The 18,820-nt window shown below is 38.5% G+C and overlaps 1 protein-coding gene across 8 annotated transcripts in view; it reads right to left on the reverse strand.

Moving 5' to 3' along the window:
* BRD1 (bromodomain containing 1) overlaps positions 1–18,820 on the reverse strand; it is a 72,462-nt gene that overhangs the window by 26,684 nt on the left and 26,958 nt on the right. For 7 of the 8 annotated variants that reach the window (XM_068401390.1, XM_068401393.1, XM_068401389.1 and 4 more), the window contains 5 exons: positions 18,302–18,433; positions 12,681–12,809; positions 11,551–11,863; positions 10,490–10,750; positions 6,790–7,278 (listed from right to left, as the gene is read on the reverse strand). In XM_068401390.1, the coding sequence (XP_068257491.1) occupies positions 6,790–7,278; positions 10,490–10,750; positions 11,551–11,863; positions 12,681–12,809; positions 18,302–18,433 (1,324 nt within the window). The remainder of the gene's footprint in view (positions 1–6,789; positions 7,279–10,489; positions 10,751–11,550; positions 11,864–12,680; positions 12,810–18,301; positions 18,434–18,820) is intronic. The other variant, XM_068401391.1, reaches the window with a different exon arrangement.

Genomic DNA, 18,820 nt, shown 5'->3' on the forward strand with positions numbered 1-18,820 from the left:
TGCAGAGCTTTTACCAACACATTTTTTTTCTTCTTTGAAAGTAATTGTTTCCCTGTAATTGTGAGAACACAATTGCTGGGCATGGTATTCAAAGAAAAGGAAACAGACGGACAGGTGAACTTCAGAGCCCCCTCATGTAAGCATGTCCAGCAATCCTAGTCTATTAAACAGGAAACCAATAATTTACCATTTATTTGCCTTTTACAGCTATTTTGAAAAATTGGTTCTTAATTTATGCCTCATTCTAGGACAGGGAACAGAAATGGAAGCTGAAGTTGCCATCTGAAAGAAAGATGAAGGTAGTAATGTTTACCAGAGATCTGCCACTCCCGAAATGACATACAGGACAACACAGTTAACTGCAGGTCCTTGAATTAGCCAGTTACTTACATTAAGTTACACAGCTGCATTTTTGGACCTAATTTTCAAAGCCTTTTGTACCTTGAGAGGTATTTCACACAGGGAGAAGAAAACTTCAAGCAATTCAGTATAAAAGATCCAGTGATTACTATATGCATGAAACAGCCTCCTTCTATGATAGCTTGCACTGTACTTGAGGAAGTGCATGTTCTGAATCCTTCTAGAGACTGTAACATCACACTAAAAAATTATTCCAGCCTAGCAAAAATTACCAGTGCTTGCAATCCTAACATTGTCTTCCTGGCTTCAACAAAAGGAGCTGCAAAGACAAAACAAGATGTTTCAAAGATCATGCAGTCAACCTGACAGTGCTTGAAGGGTCGTCAAGTGAAGATAATCAAGGGCTATTAAACACCAATCCAGCTTTGCTATTTTTAGGCAGCACTGAAAAAGAGTTGAAATAAGGCTGACTTGCATATTCATATCTTTATATCTAATCAGATGAATCTGTAGTATGTTTTTTTTTCCCCTCAGACTTAAAATACTTTTATCTTCAGGAGAAAATTATTTTTATAGAACTCGGGAGTACTTAGCCATTCTTATCAGCCAAAGGTTAGTTCTCAACATCTGTTTTCATCTCCATTTTTTTTTCAATGACATGTTGTTAGAAAGTCATTTCTGAGTGACAGCTGTATTATTACAGTTTTGGAGGGAGGGGAAAAGGGAAAAGTAAAGGAAGAAAAGAGAAAAAAGGGAGGAGGAGAGAAAGGAAAATGAAAGTGTGGTGAGCGTTACCATCTTAGGATAGCATGGCCTAACAAAGTCCAAGTGACAGTATGACCAATAAACACTGTTTTGGCACCAACAAAATAAAAGCAACTTCGTTTCAAGTATTTTACCTATTCTTGAGTAATACATGTTTCTCTGTATGGGATACCTTCTTACGTGTATACTTCCTCTACACACACGGAAGAAACTATGTCTGGGTAATACAACAGGAAACACAGATGAGAGCTATCATTTAAAAAGGTCCCAAAATATTGGACTGCATGTATGATACAGTAAAAGAGTATATACTACCATAATTACTCTTTACAGAGGACCTTCCTCTATGCATGTAACTACATAATCTATTTTCATCTGGGGGAAAAAAATGGAAAGTGAGGAAAAAAAAAGAAAACAATCCCACACACAAATCTTTTCTGAGAGACATTCATCTTGCAGTCAACCATACTGTGGGAACTGTCTCCCTCTCTCTCCATGCATAATAGAATGAGCCCTAAGTCACCTGTATGTTTGATTTCCAGGTTCAGTGCCCGAAGTTAGCGTTGGAGTCACTGGATTCATTTTTTATGATCATCCATGTCTTAAATCAGAACTGTAAGCGAGTATGTGGGGGTTGGACTAGATGACCTTTAAAGGGCCCTTCCAACCCAAACTTTCCATGATTCTCTGATGTTCCAAACAGGTCAAATATAATGATGATTTGATTAACTCCGGTGCCTTACGTACCTGATACCAGGGACTTCACGATATCTAAACCTGTGAATTTGAAGGTAGGTCATCTATACTCAGCTCCAACACCATGGCAAGTGTGTTCTTAATTTATAAGCATAGCGTGGATCTCCAATTTCACTATTTTTTAATACCTTAAATAAATCCCACAGTTCTGTTTACCATCTGCACCACACAGAAAAATTAGTGTTAAATGCCATAGATGAAGCACATAGGGGACTATGACATTTTATTTTTTAGAAAGCTAAACCTAGGCCAAGAAATGAGCTAAGCATTCCAAAAAAAATGAAATGACAGAATACAGTAAAAGGCTCCACAATTCCTATAGCATCAAGAAAAACAGAAGGGCATCTAAAAATATTTTTTTATCATTACAGAAGATTCAGTTATACTGATCTTAGAAAACACAGCAATTTTAAGTTGGGTGCTAATAATTAGTATCTTAAAAATAACCCAAAAGATAGTACTTCCAAATAAATTAACAGGTTTAGGACCCAAGAAAAATTTCTAAAATATTAATGCATATTATAACTTATGTATGCACACACTTCACAAGCCGTGAAACAGGACAAAACCTTCATTTATCTAGTTGTTCATCAAACCCTACTGTTCTTGACTTGTTGCTCAAAATCCTCTCTATTCTAATAACATAAACCAAGAAATAACGGTGAGCAAGTTAATAGTATGGTTCTTTAGATGATATAAACCAAAAGGAACATTTATTCTCTTAAATATCACTGCAATAGCTGACTGGTATAAAATAGTTTCCTTCCCCCTCTTTCTGCCTTATGCACTTATTTTATTCCACATGTATTACAAAAATCCTCTCTTATTTCTCAAAATTTTTTCAGAAATTTTCCTGCTTGAGCAGGCCAAATACAAATAAAGGAATGCAGCATTTTTTTCCAAATTTCCCTCCCTAATTTGCCTGATTTTCTTAGCAAATGGTCAAAGTTTCTCAGTGGTTTATCATCCCATTTAAAAAAAGACAGAATAAAACAAAATAACCCAAACAAACAAAATTTCTCAAAAACAAGCAAAAATGTACTAGCATCCCCCCAATAATTTTGGTAGCGTTCCAGCCAAACTTCACTTTCTCAGTCTCTTTGGTATTTATGGGCTGCTCTGCAGCCTGGTTTTATCCTGACAACTCAGCAGTCGAGCTCCTGTATTCCCCGTGTCTCCGTACTGACAAATTTAACAAGCCAGGGGATAATTTCTTTTAGACCTTCACAATCTCCAATGCTTTATTTGTTTGCATACACATCTTAAAATGTTTTATGTTTTGAAATTTCCTGAAGGCAGGCAGCTGAAGTTTATGGACATCGCTAAGTGCTTAAATAACTAAATTTCACACCAGATTTTACAGGAAACAATCACTATGCATCTAAAGAAAAAAAGAAAACAAAAAGAATAGTTTTAATTCAAAGTGTAAGGACTCTGGATCTGTGAGTAGATTTAGTCAAATTACTGCATTCTACTCATTAATATATGTATACACTGTCATTCCTGTCTATGTTAACCAGACAAGTGATTATGTCAATTTGTTTTTTCACTGAGCAACCTCTAGTTTAGTCTGTTATTTACTTAGAGGATGTAAGTTATGTTCTTAGATGTGCACGTTTTACTTTCATTTCTTCCATTCAGAGAATGGGAACTGAATGCTGCACATATGAAGCTTGGCTTTTAATCAAATTGGTCTGTGCTCCAGAGAGCAAAAGATTTATTAGAAATCAAGTATTGAAGAATTCAAAAAACAATCTGTGTTCTATTTTACCCCAGATATAATCTCTGCCCTTATCACACCAAATAAGATTAAGTAGAATTGGTCAACGCTACAATATTAAATTATATTTAATATAACTGGGATAATTTAATAAAACTGGGAGGAGTGGCTGATGCGCCAGAAGGCTGCGCAGCCATTCAGAGGGACCTGGACAGGCTGGAGAGTTGGGCGGGGAGAAATTTAATGAAATATAACAAGGGCAAGTGTAGAGTCCTGCATCTGGGCAAGAACAACCCCATGTACCAGTACAAGTTGGGGGCAGACCTGTTGGAGACCAGCGTAGGGGAAAGGGACCTGGGGGTCCTAGTGGACAACAGGATGACCATGAGCCAGCAGTGTGCCCTTGTGGCCAAGAAGGCCAATGGCATCCTGGGCTGTATTAGAAGGGGTGTGGTCAGCAGGTCGAGAGAGGTTCTCCTCCCCCTCTACTCTGCCCTGGTGAGGCCACATCTGGAGTATTGTGTCCAGTTCTGGGCACCTCAGTTCAAGAAGGACAGGGAACTGCTAGACAGAGTCCAGCGCAGAGCCACGAAGATGATTAAGGGAGTGGAACATCTCCCTTATGAGGAGAGGCTGAGGGAGCTGGGTCTCTTTAGCTTGGAGAAGAGGAGACTGAGGGGTGACCTCATCAATGTTTATAAATATGTAAAGGGCAAGTGTCAAGAGGATGGAGCCAGGCTCTTCTCAGTGACATCCCTTGACAGGACAAGGGGCAATGGGTGCAAGCTGGAACACAGGAGGTTCCACTTAAATTTGAGGAAAAACTTCTTTACGGTGAGGGTGACTGAACACTGGAACAGGCTGCCCAGAGAGGTTGTGGAGTCTCCTTCTCTGGAGACATTCAAAACCCGCCTGGACGCGTTCCTGTGTGATATGGTCTAGGCAATCCTGCTCCAGCAGGGGGATTGGACTAGATGATCTTTCGAGGTCCCTTCCAATCCCTAACATTCTGTGATTCTGTGATATCAAATGCAAGTGGAATTCATATGCAGCTTAATTGCAGACAGTTCTTAAATGTCATCAAACATTTTGTAGCGATCGGGCAGAAACAAAGTCAGCTCAACATTTACTAATATTAATTAGGTGTAATTATGTTTGTTGTATATTGATAACTGCATGCAAAGTATATATTAAGAAATGATAGATTTCCCCGCCCCCCAAAAAACCCTGTGCTTTTTACTGTGTTAAATACTCCAGTTCAGTGATCCATGTTATAAGTATTTGTTTACATCCGTTTCAGTGCCTTGAGAAAATCTGTGTAGCCAGAAGCAAGAAGAATACTAAGTAAATGATAAGTTTCACTGAAATTTTCTATTACTGCTATCTAGCCAAGAAATAACAGAAAACCAACACAGTACACTACAATAATCACTATTTGCAATCCTAATTCTATGATAAGTTATAGTGATTGCTTTAGGATAGTACATTTGCCCCCCACACACCTAACTCCACAGAGAAAAGGAACAAAATGACAGATTTTAAATGTATTCAGAGATCTTATGGTTTGGGTTTTTTTTGGTCAAGAATTAAGTCAGCTTTCCTATATAATAAAAACATTTTTCCGCCAAAGAAACAATTCACAATGTTTAAGATAAAAATTTTAAGTAATTAGTACTAAGTCCTAGTGTGATCTAGCACAAAGACTCATTGTGCATGTGATAAAATGCAATCTGTATAAAGGTACATAATGAAATTATCTAGATTAAAGACTGGTAAATTGGAATACTTGGAAACCAAAGCTTTTTATATCAATGAAGATTAACTCATTTGTATCATCAGACTACCTTCACATGATTCCTACTTCAGAACTAAAGTACCAGATCAAACCTGTGTGCTCTTTCCAAGCCATTATGAAAAGGAATGGAAACTGGGGCTTTCCAAAGAGGCAAAACAAATGAAGAAACAAAAAAACAAACTAAAAGACCTGCCAAATCTTACTTATAATTTTCTCATGCTATGATTCCAGCACTAGAATAATTTTTCTTCTCACTTGATCATTTAAAAAAAACCCCAAAAAACCACACACACACAAAAAAGAAAACCCAAACAAAAAACCCAACTAAACCAGAAAAACCAACCAACCAACCCATCCATCCTCCTCCCCCAGAAACCCCCAAAAACCCCATAAAACACACAAACAGCTTTTAAAGCACATCTTCACAATAAATGTTCAAATTAAATTCCTGTGTCTTTCATTCAAAGACACAAGAAACTACATGCTGTTTTCATACCTGCATATGGGTTATCAACATGACAATGAAAGAGTATTTATTTCAAAGGTAATATAAAAGTCATAGTAATGGCCATGGATAACATTAAGTAAATATACTTAAGTAATTTCCTTATGCTGCTAATCTCCCTCAAAGAGGGTTTTATTCAAAGTTCTCCAATAAACAGAACTACAGTTCGCTAAGAAAAGCTGTAATTAATGTCTTCAACTGTACTGCACCAACATATCAAGATAACATTTTTTTTAAATGTTCTTTAGAGAAGTCTCATTAAGAGTGTAATCTTACACTTAGATTCTTCAACTTTATTTATTTAAAGTGCATAGACTAAGAAAACTTAACACGGGAAATGTCACTATACTTTGGGATTTTAATACTTCCATAAAATACATGGGTATACAAAGGATCTCATACACAGTCATCAGTTTCACAATGTGAAAATATGTTTGGAGTCACACCACAGCAAAATGAAGCCATACACGGAACATGTATTTTCCATGCTCCTCTCTATAAGAGTTCTAGTTATTGCACTATATATGAAGTTTCCATGTAATTTAACAGGGGATTTCCAAAAAAGCAGCTGATTCACTTCTCCTATTGCTTGCAACAAAAGGCAATAGAAAAAAAAAAACAACCAAACAAAAAAACCCACCCATACATGTAAACTTGAAGATTCCATTGCTAAAGTGAAAACTGCGAAAAGGTAAAACTTTGTTCACCAAGTCTCATTGTATAGGGCCAACAAAACTGAATCAGTAATTTTCTGAACTACTCAACTATGAGGAAAAACTGTTGAAGTGCTAAAACCTGAAGATTAACAATTACATGTATGTATGTCAAAAAACTAAAAGGTATGTTGTTTCGAGATGCATCCATTGAAATAAGTTTTGTAACATTTACCTGTATCCAAGCGCTTTACAGGGGACTCATCATCAACCTCAGAATCTCCACATGCACTCCTTGATCTTTTCCTTGGGTGCAGAAGTGTCTCCAACCTTGGAAGGACTACAGACAAAAAGGTTTTGGTCCCTAGCTGTGGAGAAGTTGGCTGGGTTTCAGTGTTCTTTGCAGACTTTTGGGGGCTTATACTTTTCGATTTGCAGAAGAGAATGGATGTACGTCTGTTTACATCAGTTGATGACTCAGCTACAGCAGAAACAGTCGACTCATTGAGATTACTGTCAAGTAAGTGTTCTGGAGTGTGTCCATTTATTTCTTTCTGAATGGAAGTGCTATATAATTCATTATCAAATTTTACTCTTTTGTAAAGCTTACTCTGCTCTGGATTGAGTTCTACTGGTTTGAGGGTTGGTGGTTCTGAATTAGTCTCCAAGTTTGAAGGAAGAGGTAATGCATCTGATGGTTCAAGTTTAGGGGGAGATTTATCTCCTGAAAAAATTATAAATAGAGTGTGATTTTTGAAAACCTGTAGTTATAAAGTCTATTATAAAACTCACTATAAATGTGCAGCCCACCAAATAAATTGTTGTTTGGAAACAAAGCATAACATTTTAAAAACAAACCTTGTCTAGCAACAAACTGCCCTAGTTAGTATCTCCTACTTTTATACTGGGAATGTAACAGGGATAGAAAAATAGGTGTTTATAGTTGGTGTTAACAATTTACACCTGGATAAATACTTTTTACTTCTCATGCAGTTATGTTAGTTTCATTAACTAAAAACTAAGAAATCTATTTTTTTAAATAGAAAGTTGGGGTGGTGGATGATTATCTGTTAAATGTAATTATACTGCCATTCAAGTAAAATTTTTGATAATATACATTTTTATCTACTTCACCTTATCAATATTCACCTTACCTGCCTAAGACAAATTTTATCAGATAAGCATTAAAGAAAAAAAAAAATATTTGTAACCTGATATACTAGAGTGAGCTAAAATGTGTTATAAAATTTACAGAAAGGCAAGATTTGCAAAGCTGTTTTACAGTTGTGGCTAGAAGTTTCATCTACCAAAAAGAAATAAAAAAAGTAGAGGAAAAAAAAAAAACCACCCCCAAAGTCTTGCAGCTTGATTAGCCACCAGTTGGCAAATACACACTTGGCAATGCAGACCTGATAGGAGAAATCAGAAAAACCACCCTCTACCATTTTTTCTTCCTTTCCTTTTTTTTAAAAAAACATGATCGTGTCCCAGTCAATTCCAATAATTCCATGCTCAGAAAGGCAACAGAAATATAACTGTGAGTATAAAACTAGTTCCAGTTTTTCATCCCAAGTGATGGGAAAGAAAATAAACATTCTACTATTGCAGCACCCCAAATACACATAGAAGGACTTCCTAACCCACAATTATCAACTCAAAGAGATGTTAAAACCTTCTTTCTAGCTTCCAAAAGAATCTTTTAAAATATAAATTAAGAAGAAGAAATAAGACGCTTATTCTAGAGTAACTGTATGAGACCAACGTAATATTTATGCTATCACATGAAATTTGAAAATTTAGTTAATTTTTCTATGCCACTCGAAAAAAAAGGTGTAAAAAACTAAGGGTTTAAGCCCTGTACCTGTAGTGGATTAAATATTATCGCTATATTGTTTCTCTTTTGTCTCAGCAATGCTTACATGGAAATCAAGGTCTTCAAAGTACAGAAAAATCTCTGCCTGATTGTTTAAGGTTTAATCAAACAATAGCACAGTTTTTATTAAAAATACATTGTTAAAATAAAGTATGACTATGCTCACATTCTTTGAAGGCATACAAGCGTTAGAATTGGTAAATAATATTTCAGGAAGACATTTAGAATGAAATTTAGTCAGATGAGCACATTTAAAGTACCAGCAACTTAAAAAACCCGTAGTTTGGAATGTCCAAGGTGATTGTTCTTTGTGAACAAATTCTGATTTTCTTCCAATTAATCAGAAAATATTCACAGAAAAACTTAAGCACAGAAAAACACTTGAGAACTAATTAGACACTAAAACCTAAATTTCAGGGGGTTATTCTGGTACCATATTTTTCACATGATCAGAAACTGATAAGGGGGTAATTCACAGCTCTTCTAAAGTCAGCTCCTGTAGAGATCCTGGGCACAGGATTCTACTACTTTCCTCATCTTTCTTTTTGGCAACTTGTTTTCTTTACTCCTCTAAGTACCTTCTATTTCAGAATCGAAATTTGAACTAATGACTGTTACTCTTCGGTAGATCAGAATTGTAACAACAATGCCAATCAACTCTGGATCATGCTCTTCATTATGCTTTTTTTAAAAAGCATACTGTAAATACAAGAAAACAGCTACTGCTCACTTTTGGACTATTTTTTGCACAACAGCTGCAATGAAAGGCTGTGTCATAAAAATGTTAAGCTACAAGTAAAAAAAGTTAGTGTATTCATTATCTGCCAGAAACTCCATTGCTAAAGAACTATATTCAGTAGTATCATCACTTGAAGATTTAAAAAAAAAAAAAAAAAAAGTTTAAAAAAACCCATTAAACATTTTAAAAATACTTAACGGCCTCAGAACAAGATAAGGATGCTGATTCACATACAGTTTTTCTACTACTGTCATTCCAGTCTCAAGCAAGTTATGTTTGAAAAGCATTCTCTTAGTCACACTAAGAATTAAACACCAAGTTGCTGTTTGAATGGCAGTTAAAGACAGTCATTTTATTGACTTCACTTTCAAAAATTTTGATAGCATCAAGCCGCACTAGACACAGACTTTTATTTATCACCATGCTTTCACTTTCCCTTGTGCTCTTTCCTCCTCCCACTGAATGCACTTATTCAAAATGAAACACATCTCTAACTCTTCTAAAGAAAACTAGATTAACTTTTTAGAGAAGAGCTGATCATGAGACAAACTCAATAGCACTTTTTTTAGAGAGACTAGATTTTCTTTGCATCATTTAAAAATGAGCAATAAAGACCTCAGTAACCGATTTAAAAGCTAAAAATGCAAATACGATATTCAACTGAAATATAAAGTTAGGTCTTTCTAGTATATTGTTCTCGTTAAAATCAATGGGAATTAGACAAGTGTAGATGCAATTCCAAGACCAATGTTTTGAGGAGGAAGAGAAGCACCAGGGGAAGGGCTGGTTAGATATGGCTGACTTGATTCTACAACATGAAGTTTGGTTAAGTCCTATCAACAGTTAGCTTTACTTAAAAAAAAAAAAAAAAAAAGCCAACCCAAACCTACCCTCCACCCTCCCCAGAGTCTGCAATACAGAAAAAAAGCAAGCTACACAAGACAACACAATGGCCAGAGTTTTCAGCACCATTGACCTAGGCTCACATAATCCCTAATACATATTTTGGCATGTAAGTAGGTTTCCAAAAGTACAAACATGTTTTCCAGTCAGGTATTTCTGATTCCTTTTCTTATAAGATTGATTGTACCTTCATCTCTAAACACCTAACTTTTTAAAAAGCCTTGCTACTGTGAAAAATAATGGAGAGAGGTTTTGTTTAAAAAGGTAATTCTCCAATTCTAAAAGTATTTGTTGTGACTATTTATCCATTTCAAAATTAAATATAATATTCATTTATTACACTCTTTAATTCACGTGATTAAAGCACCTGACTGAAGAGGTTCAGAGCAGTACTGATTTAAACATGGTTTAAAAACTTACCTTCTTCTTCTCCGTCTTGTTCTAATGCTGCACTTTCTTCTTCAAAACTTCCAATACCTGATTCTATCTGAGGAGGCTGGTTGTGTTGCTGACTTAGTTTGTTGCGAATAATGCTGATTTCTTTCTTTAACAGCTTTGCTCTTTTGCTCCTTGACCCACTGGATTTCATTGCAGAGGTGAGATCAAGTTTTTCTAGCAACTCTCTTAGCTGTTCTTCCAAGGACAAATGTGCTCTGTTTGCAGGATTCAGTAACCTATCCACTGAAGTCAAAATATGTATAATTGAAAATGTGTTAGTGTTTCCCAGAATAACAATACCAACAGGAGGACAAAAAAAATAAAATTCACTTGCCAGAATTAGAAATTGTCATCAAAAAGCTACTTAGATTACAGTCTTAGTAGCTTCACAATTACCAGTGAAGAAATGTTGAAATGAATTCCTACTATATAATTACTATTCTTCTTAATCAGCATTTTGCTCAAGAAAACTAAATAGCAGAGCAAAGAATTAAAAGGTCAGAAGGAAGACATAATTAAACCTTCCCACCCTAATAGATGATTTCCTTCTTGTCAGAGAGAAGGGCAAGATTATGGTTACAAAAGAAACCTGTTAATTATTCTTCTTTACTGCCAAAACCTCAGAAAAGTGATGTGTATGTCAAAAGAATCAAAAACCAATTAGATATGTATTACAAACGTGCTTGATTTTTTTAATTCAGTAGGTTATTTAAGAATGTGCTTAAGTTTATGTGCACTGGTAGTCATTTTCCATGACTTACAAGTGCACACAATCATACAAAAGAAAGCACTCAATTTAAAAACCTTTTTCATGTATCTTGTTAAATTAGGCTCTGGCACTGTCAAAATCAGAATCTGGGTAACGCTGTTTTCTAACAACAGATCTAGCAGAACACTTGACTCTTTCAAGCAATGTTTGTAAAGGGAGGGGTAGAAATCTAGTCAGCAAACTGAACAGCAACAATCTGAAACATCTGTATGGCAGGTACACACTGTGTGTAATGAAAAATGCAACTCTTAAAAATAATCCAAAAACATCTTACCATCTTCCCAAGAGAAAGGCTGGGGTGATTCAAGTTTAGGCCGTTCAGGTAAGTGCATTCCAGTTTCATTATTATAACCGATTCCTTCAGCATCTCGCCTAGCTTGCCTGAGAACTACACCTCCTTGATCTCTTAACCGCACTGCAGCTCTATAGAATATAGTATCTTTTGCATTGTATTTCATACAGTTATCTATGATAAGATTGAAGTCTTCTTCAAACTCACTGAGGTTTTTATAGCCTTGAGCATCTAACCGTTTTCGCATGGTAGAAAAATCCATAGGATGTTTAATATGATCCAAATAGTCTGGAACCTTTGAATAAATATTTAAAACACAAATGTGTAAAATTATCTTATTACAGACAAAGGAACATTAGCTATTAACTGATCCACTTTTTAAAAATATATTTTGTAACACTCAAATCAAGAACTTCACAATGTAGCTTAGAATTGCACATCTTGATATTGCACACGTTTGCACGCCAACTGAAGTGTACCTATTACAAGATTCTGCATCACAGGTAGCAAGTTGGAGCTCTACTAACAGATGCTGAAACTACAAGTTTTTAGAATTCCGTGGGTTTATGTACATATTATACTTGTATGTACGCATACGCACACTTATAAATGTACATATTTATACATATGTACACATATGTATAATATATACATGCGTATGTGGTATATGCACACATACATATACATACAATAGACGTGTATACATGTCTACATGTTATACACATGTATAAACGTGTTGTATATGTATGCATGCACACATATACACACACATACACTCTAGCTGGTTTCCCAGTGAATGAAAAGGAATTTCACCTGCAAGTAAGAACTCATTTCAATTTTTAAGACACCCTTCGAGTTTGCTTTATCAAATAACCTTATCACAAAAGATCAATATGTACCCATGTTATTCCATACAAGTATGTCCCAGAAATTATTTTCTTATATGAGCATAAACAGACTTTCATAGCAATAACTCATAACCATAACGTAAATTAGCGGAACAGAGATTAAAAGGTAACACTGCTCCCAACTCTGCATGCAATTATTTGTTTCTTGTACTTAAGTGCCACCAAGTCATATCTAAACATAAGGAAAAACAGCTTAAAACATACCTCTTTAAGGTTCACTGGCTGAGCAAATATACGAGCAGAATCCTTTTCCTGCAGCTGATCCAGAACCGATCGCAGAAGTACAGTGAATGGAGTAAGCTGAAGTTCCATAGCAACCTGCTCAATCTTGACCTAAATAAGTAATAATTATCCAATTGAGCATTTTTCATTAAGATACTGTTTTAAAGTTATTTTGCAGTAATAGTAAAGTACTTTAGATATGAAACACAATATAAATACATTTAAGTAAATGAGTTCAATGCTACTTTCAATATAATCTGTTGGCATTTGTCTGACATACACTTTCAGCTGACGACTTTATAAGAAAAATCATTCTCATCCCTTCGCTGTAGACTCCACTCTGGCTTCTCAGAACTCAAATCTGTATTTTATCTATAAATGAATTTTGTTCCATTTTTAACTGTATTTCTTTTCTTTGAAAAGATGTTACATAAGAACAGCTTCATATTTTGCCAACAATGAAAATAAGAACAAAAATGTAAAGGTAACACGTTTAATTTAAAATTAAATTTCAGTGTAGTGCCATTTTCAAAGTGTGAAAAGAGAACGCGATGAACATTGACAGGCTACATTAGACCAAAACAAAGAGTAATTTTAAAGACAATGTTCTACATAAATTCCAAGACAATAACTTAAAAAAACAGAATCAACAACATCTTCAAATACTTCATCATTCTTCAGGCCATCTAAAGAGTTCTCAACATTGAAACAGCCTTGTTATGGCAAAATAAATTCTTAATGACACATCAATGGTGTGTGTGTATACATAATATAAATATGTAAACAAAGTATACACAAACACATAAATACATGTGTATAATAACAATCCATAATACACGTGTATAGCAAGCGATATGCGAATGTACAGGAATTATGCATGGAATTCCAGAAAGCACTCAAGAATTACAAACTGTATCATCTTGCAATGAATGTTCACAGCTTGCTAAAAGTAAAAATGGAATGGTGTTTTTTATAAACAAGGACAATTAAGGACTCATAAGTACATTTTGCTTTCACAGTTTTCATATAAAATGTTATCTTTCTGCATTATCACTTCCTCAAAACTCTCCTCCCAGCAATGTTAACTCTAGAATGTCGTAGGACTTAGATGCAGCTTTTTTTTTTTTTCCTTTTTTTTTTGGTGACAGAAGAATAGTAAGTGCTACTCAGGATACACACATGTATTGGGAAAACCTGAAGAGATCAAATTTTCTACAATTCTTCAGGAACCAAGTGTCTTTGCAAGTCTAACAGAATGGCTTGTTAAATAATTTCTCTACACCGATGCATGCAGCATTGGCAACAAACAGTAGGAGCTGGAAGCCACCGTGCTGCTAGAAAGCTATGACCTAGTTGCCATTACTAGAACTTGGTGGGACAAATCCCGTGACTGGAGTGTGGCTGTCGATGGCTACAGGCTGTTCAGAAGGGCCAGGTGAGAAAGGTGTTGCGGAGGAGTTGCCTTCTACATCAAGAAATTGATAAGAGTGTGAAGAGCTGTCTCTGAAGAATAGCCACGAGCAGGTTGAAAGCCTATGAGTAAGAATTAGAGATCGAGGCAACAAAGGGAACCTTCTGGTTGGTGTCTACTACAGGCCACCTGATCGAGGAGAACCTATTGATGAGGCCTTCTTACTCCATGTACAGGACACACTGTGCTCGCAGGCTCTCGTCCTCCTGGGGGACTCCAACCACTCTGGCATCTGCTGGAAAAGTACCACGGTGAGCTGTAGGCAATACTAGAGGTTCCCGGAGCATATTGAGGATAAAATTTTAAACCAGGTAAGAGACAGCCCTACCAGAGAGGGTGCAATACTGGACCTGATGGTCACCAATGGAAGCGAGCTCATCGGTGACGTCAAGACTGGAGGCAGCCTGGGCTGCAGTGACCATGCACCGGTGCAGTTTGCAGTCTTGAGGGAGATGGGTCAGACAAAGAGTAAAGTCAGGACCCTAAATTTTAGGAAAGCAAAATTCCAGCTGCTCAAGGAATTAGTCAATAGGACCCCTCTGGGAAATTGCCCTCAGGGACAAGACAGCAGAACAGAGCTGGCAGATCATTAAGGACGCTTTCCATAGAGCGCAAGAGGTCTTGATCCCCAGGTGTAAGAAATGAGACAAGGAAGGCAAAAGACCAGCATGGCTGAGTCAAGACCTGCGGGTCAAACTAAAGGGGAAAAAGGAAATGCACAGGCAGTGGAAAGCAGGGACAGGAATCCTGGGAAGAGTATAGGGACCCTGCCCGGTTGTGTAAGGATGGGGTCAGGAAGGCCAAGGCACAGCTGGAGCTGAACTTGGCAAGGGACGCAAACAATAATAAGAAGGGCTTCTACACATATGTTAGCCACAAAAGGAAGGTCAAAGAAAGTGTACCCCCCTGATGAACAAGACTGGTAAACTGGTAACAATGGACAAGGAGAAGGCTGAGGTACTCTATAGCTTCTTCGCCTCAGTCTTCACTGGCAACCTCTCTTCCCACACCTCTCGAGTGGATGGACCACAAGGCATGGACTGGAGGAACAAAGTCCCTCCCACTGTAAGAGAAGATCAGGTTCAAGACCACTTGATGAACCTGAACACACATAAACCTATGGGACCTGATGAGATGCATCCCAGAGTCCTGAGGGGATTGGCTGATGTAGTTCCCAAGACACTCTCCATGATATTTTAAAAGTCATGGCAGTCAGGTAAAGACCTTGGCAACTGGAAAAAGGGAAACATTGCACCCATTTTTAAAATGGGGAGAAAGGAGGACCCTGGGAACTACCAACCTGTCAGCCTCATCTCTGTGCCTGGAAAGACCATGGAACAGATCCTCCTAGAAGCTATACTAAGGCACAAGGAGGACAGGGAGATGGTTCGAGACAGTCAGCATGGCTTCACCAAGGGCAACTCTTGCCTGACCAACCTAGTGTCGTTCTATGATGGAGTGAATACATCAGTGGACAAGGGAAGAGCTATGGATGTCAGCTATCTGGACTGCTGTAAAGCCTTTGACATGGTCCCCCACAACACCCTTCTAAATTGGAAAGATATGGATTTGATGAGTGGAATGTTCGGTGGATGAGGAATCGGTTGGATGGTCACATCCAGAGGGTAGTGGTCAACAGCTCAGTGTCCAGATGGAGATCAGTGACAAGTGGTGTCCCTCAGGGGTCCATATTGGGACCAGTACTCTTTAATATCTTCATCAATGACACAGATAGTGGGATTAAGTGCACCCTCAGCAAGTTTGGAGATGACATCAAGCTGACTGGTGCAGTTGTCACACCCGAGGGACAGGATGCCATCCAGAGGGACCTGGACAAGTTCAAGAAGTGGGCCCATGTGAACCTCATGAGGTTCAACAAGGCCAAGTGTAAGGTCTTGCACCTGGGTTGCGGCAACCCCCAGTATCAATACAGGCTGGGGAATGAAGGGATTGAGAGCAGCCCTGCAGAGAAGGGCTTCACCGAATCACAGAATGTTAGGGATTGGAAGGGACCTCGAAAGATCATCTAGTCCAATCCCCCTGCCAGAGCAGGATTACCTAGATTATATCTCACAGGAACGCATCCAGGCGGGTTTTGAATATCTCCAGAGAAGGAGAGTCCACAACCTCTCTGGGCAGCCTGTTCCAGTGTTCGGTCACCCTCACCGTAAAGAAGTTTTTCCTCATATTTATGCGGAACCTCCTGTGTTCCAGCTTGCACCCATTGCCCCTTGTCCTGTCAAGGGATGTCACTGAGAAGAGCCTGGCTCCATCCTCATGACACTTGCCCTTTACATATTTATAAACATTGATGAGGTCACCCCTCAGTCTCCTCTTCTGCAAGCTAAAGAGACCCAGCTCCCTCAGCCTCTCCTCATAAGGGAGATGTTCCACCCCCTTAATCATCTTCGTGGCTCTGCGCTGGACTCTCTCTAGCAGTTCCCTGTCCTTCTTGAACTGAGGTGCCCAGAACTGGACACAATACTCCAGATGTGGCCTCACCAAGGCAGAGTAGAGGGGGAGGAGAACCTCTCTTGACCTGCTAACCACACCCCTTCTAATACAGCCCAGGATGCCATTGGCCTTCTTGGCCACAAGGGCACACTGCTGGCTCATGGTCATCCTGCTGTCCACTAGGATCCCCAGGTCCCTTTCCCCTATGCTGCTCTCCAACAGGTCTGTCCCCAACTTGTACTCATACCTGGGGTTGTTCTTGCCCAGATGCAGGACTCTACACTTGCCCTTGTTATATTTCATTAAGTTTCTCCCCGCCCAACTCTCCAGCCTGTCTAGGTCCCTCTGAATGGCTGCGCAGCCTTCCGGTGCGTCCGCCACTCCTCCCAGTTTGGTGTCATCAGCCAACTTGCTGACAGTGCACTCTATTCCCTCATCCAAGTCATTAATGAATATATTGAATAGAACTGGTCTCAGTACCGACCCTTGAGGGACTCCGCTAGACACAGGCCTCCAACTGGACTCTGTCCCATTGACCACCACTCTCTGGCTTCTTTCCTTCAGCCAGTTCACAATCCACCTCACTACCCGATCATCCAGACCACACTTCCTCAGTTTAGCTGCGAGGATGCTGTGGGAGACCGTGTCAAACGCTTTACTGAAATCGAGATAGACCACATCCACAGCTTTACCACCATCTATCCACCGGGTTACATCCTCATAAAAGGCTATCAAGTTGGTTGAGCATGACTTCCCGTTGGTGAAGCCATGCTGAGTGCCCCTAATGATCCCCCTATCCTTGATGTGCCTAGAGACAGCACCAAGGACAGGCTTGGGGGTACTGGTGGATTAAAAGCTCGACATGAGCCAGCAATGTGCGCTTGCAGCCAAGAAGGCCAACCATATCCTGGGCTGCATCAAAAGAAGCATGGCCAGCAGGTCGAGGGAGGTGATTCTGCTCCTCTACTCCACTCTGGTGAGACCCCACCTGGAGTACTGGATCCAGCTCTGGAGTCCTCAGTACAGGAAAGACATAGAACTGTTGGAGCAGCCAGAGGAAGGCCACAAAAATGATCAGAGGGATGGAACACCACTCCTATGAAGAAAGGCTGAGAGAGTTGGGGTTGTTCAGCATGGAGAAGAGAAGGCTCTGGGGGGACCTTCCTGCAGCCTTTCAGTACTTAAAGGGGGCGTATAAGAAAGATAGGGACAAACTTTTTAGCAAGACCTGTTGCAACAGGACAAGGGGTAGTGGTTTTAAACTAAAAGAGCATAGATTTAGACTAGATATAAGGAAGAAATTTTTTACAGTGAGGGTGGTGAAACACTGGAACAGGCTGCCCAGAGAGGTGGTAGATGCCCCATCCTTGGAAACATTCAAGGTCAGGTTGGACTGGGCTCTGAGCAACCTCTTCTAGTTGAACATGTCCCTGCTCACTGCAGAGGGGTTGGACTAGATGACCTTTAAAGGTCCCTTCCAACCCAAACCATTTTATGATTATGTGATAATTTTATATATTTTGAACAGTTTGCATGAGTGCGCACATGCACGTACGTTTCTTGATCCCAGATGCAGATTAAGACACTTAGTCTTCCTATTGCAAAAACTGTGTGTGAGAATACTTAAACTACCTTTCCTTCAGAAAAGTTTCACCAAATTAAAACGTACTCCATTTACCTGTTCTCTTTTTAATTTTTCACGCTTACGTATTAGTTCAATCAACAAACGTGCTCTTTCAAGATCGTGGCGTAGCCTTTGCCAGTACTTCAACTTTTCTTTTAAGGCTTGCATTTCTTCATCATCTTCTCTCTAAGAAAAGAACCAAAAGGTTTTAATGAAATGAAGAACACTAACCTCTTTTTATAAGCTAGTTTTATGCAATTACAGAACATATACACAGGAAAGGAGAAACTACTGTCTTATAGTTACAGCACTTGGTCATAGGCTTCATACTGCAAGAAAAGAAAACCTCTGGTCAGGGCATCTTCTCAAGTTTCTCAACTGTCCAGCTGAAAAAAAAAATCTGTACACTGGAAAGGAATCCTATCGTAAAGGCTGTTTACATCAGAAAAAGCAATACAGAAAACAGCATCGTAGCAGTATAACAAGCTGCAAAATAACATTCAATATTTTCACATCAAAATCCAAACCAGGTGAACATCATCAGCTTCTCCAGAAATTCAAGTCTGGTAGAAA

The sequence above is a fragment of the Nyctibius grandis genome, chromosome 5 (assembly GCF_013368605.1).
Source record: "Nyctibius grandis isolate bNycGra1 chromosome 5, bNycGra1.pri, whole genome shotgun sequence".
In the NCBI taxonomy this organism is placed as follows: Eukaryota; Metazoa; Chordata; class Aves; order Nyctibiiformes; family Nyctibiidae; genus Nyctibius; species Nyctibius grandis.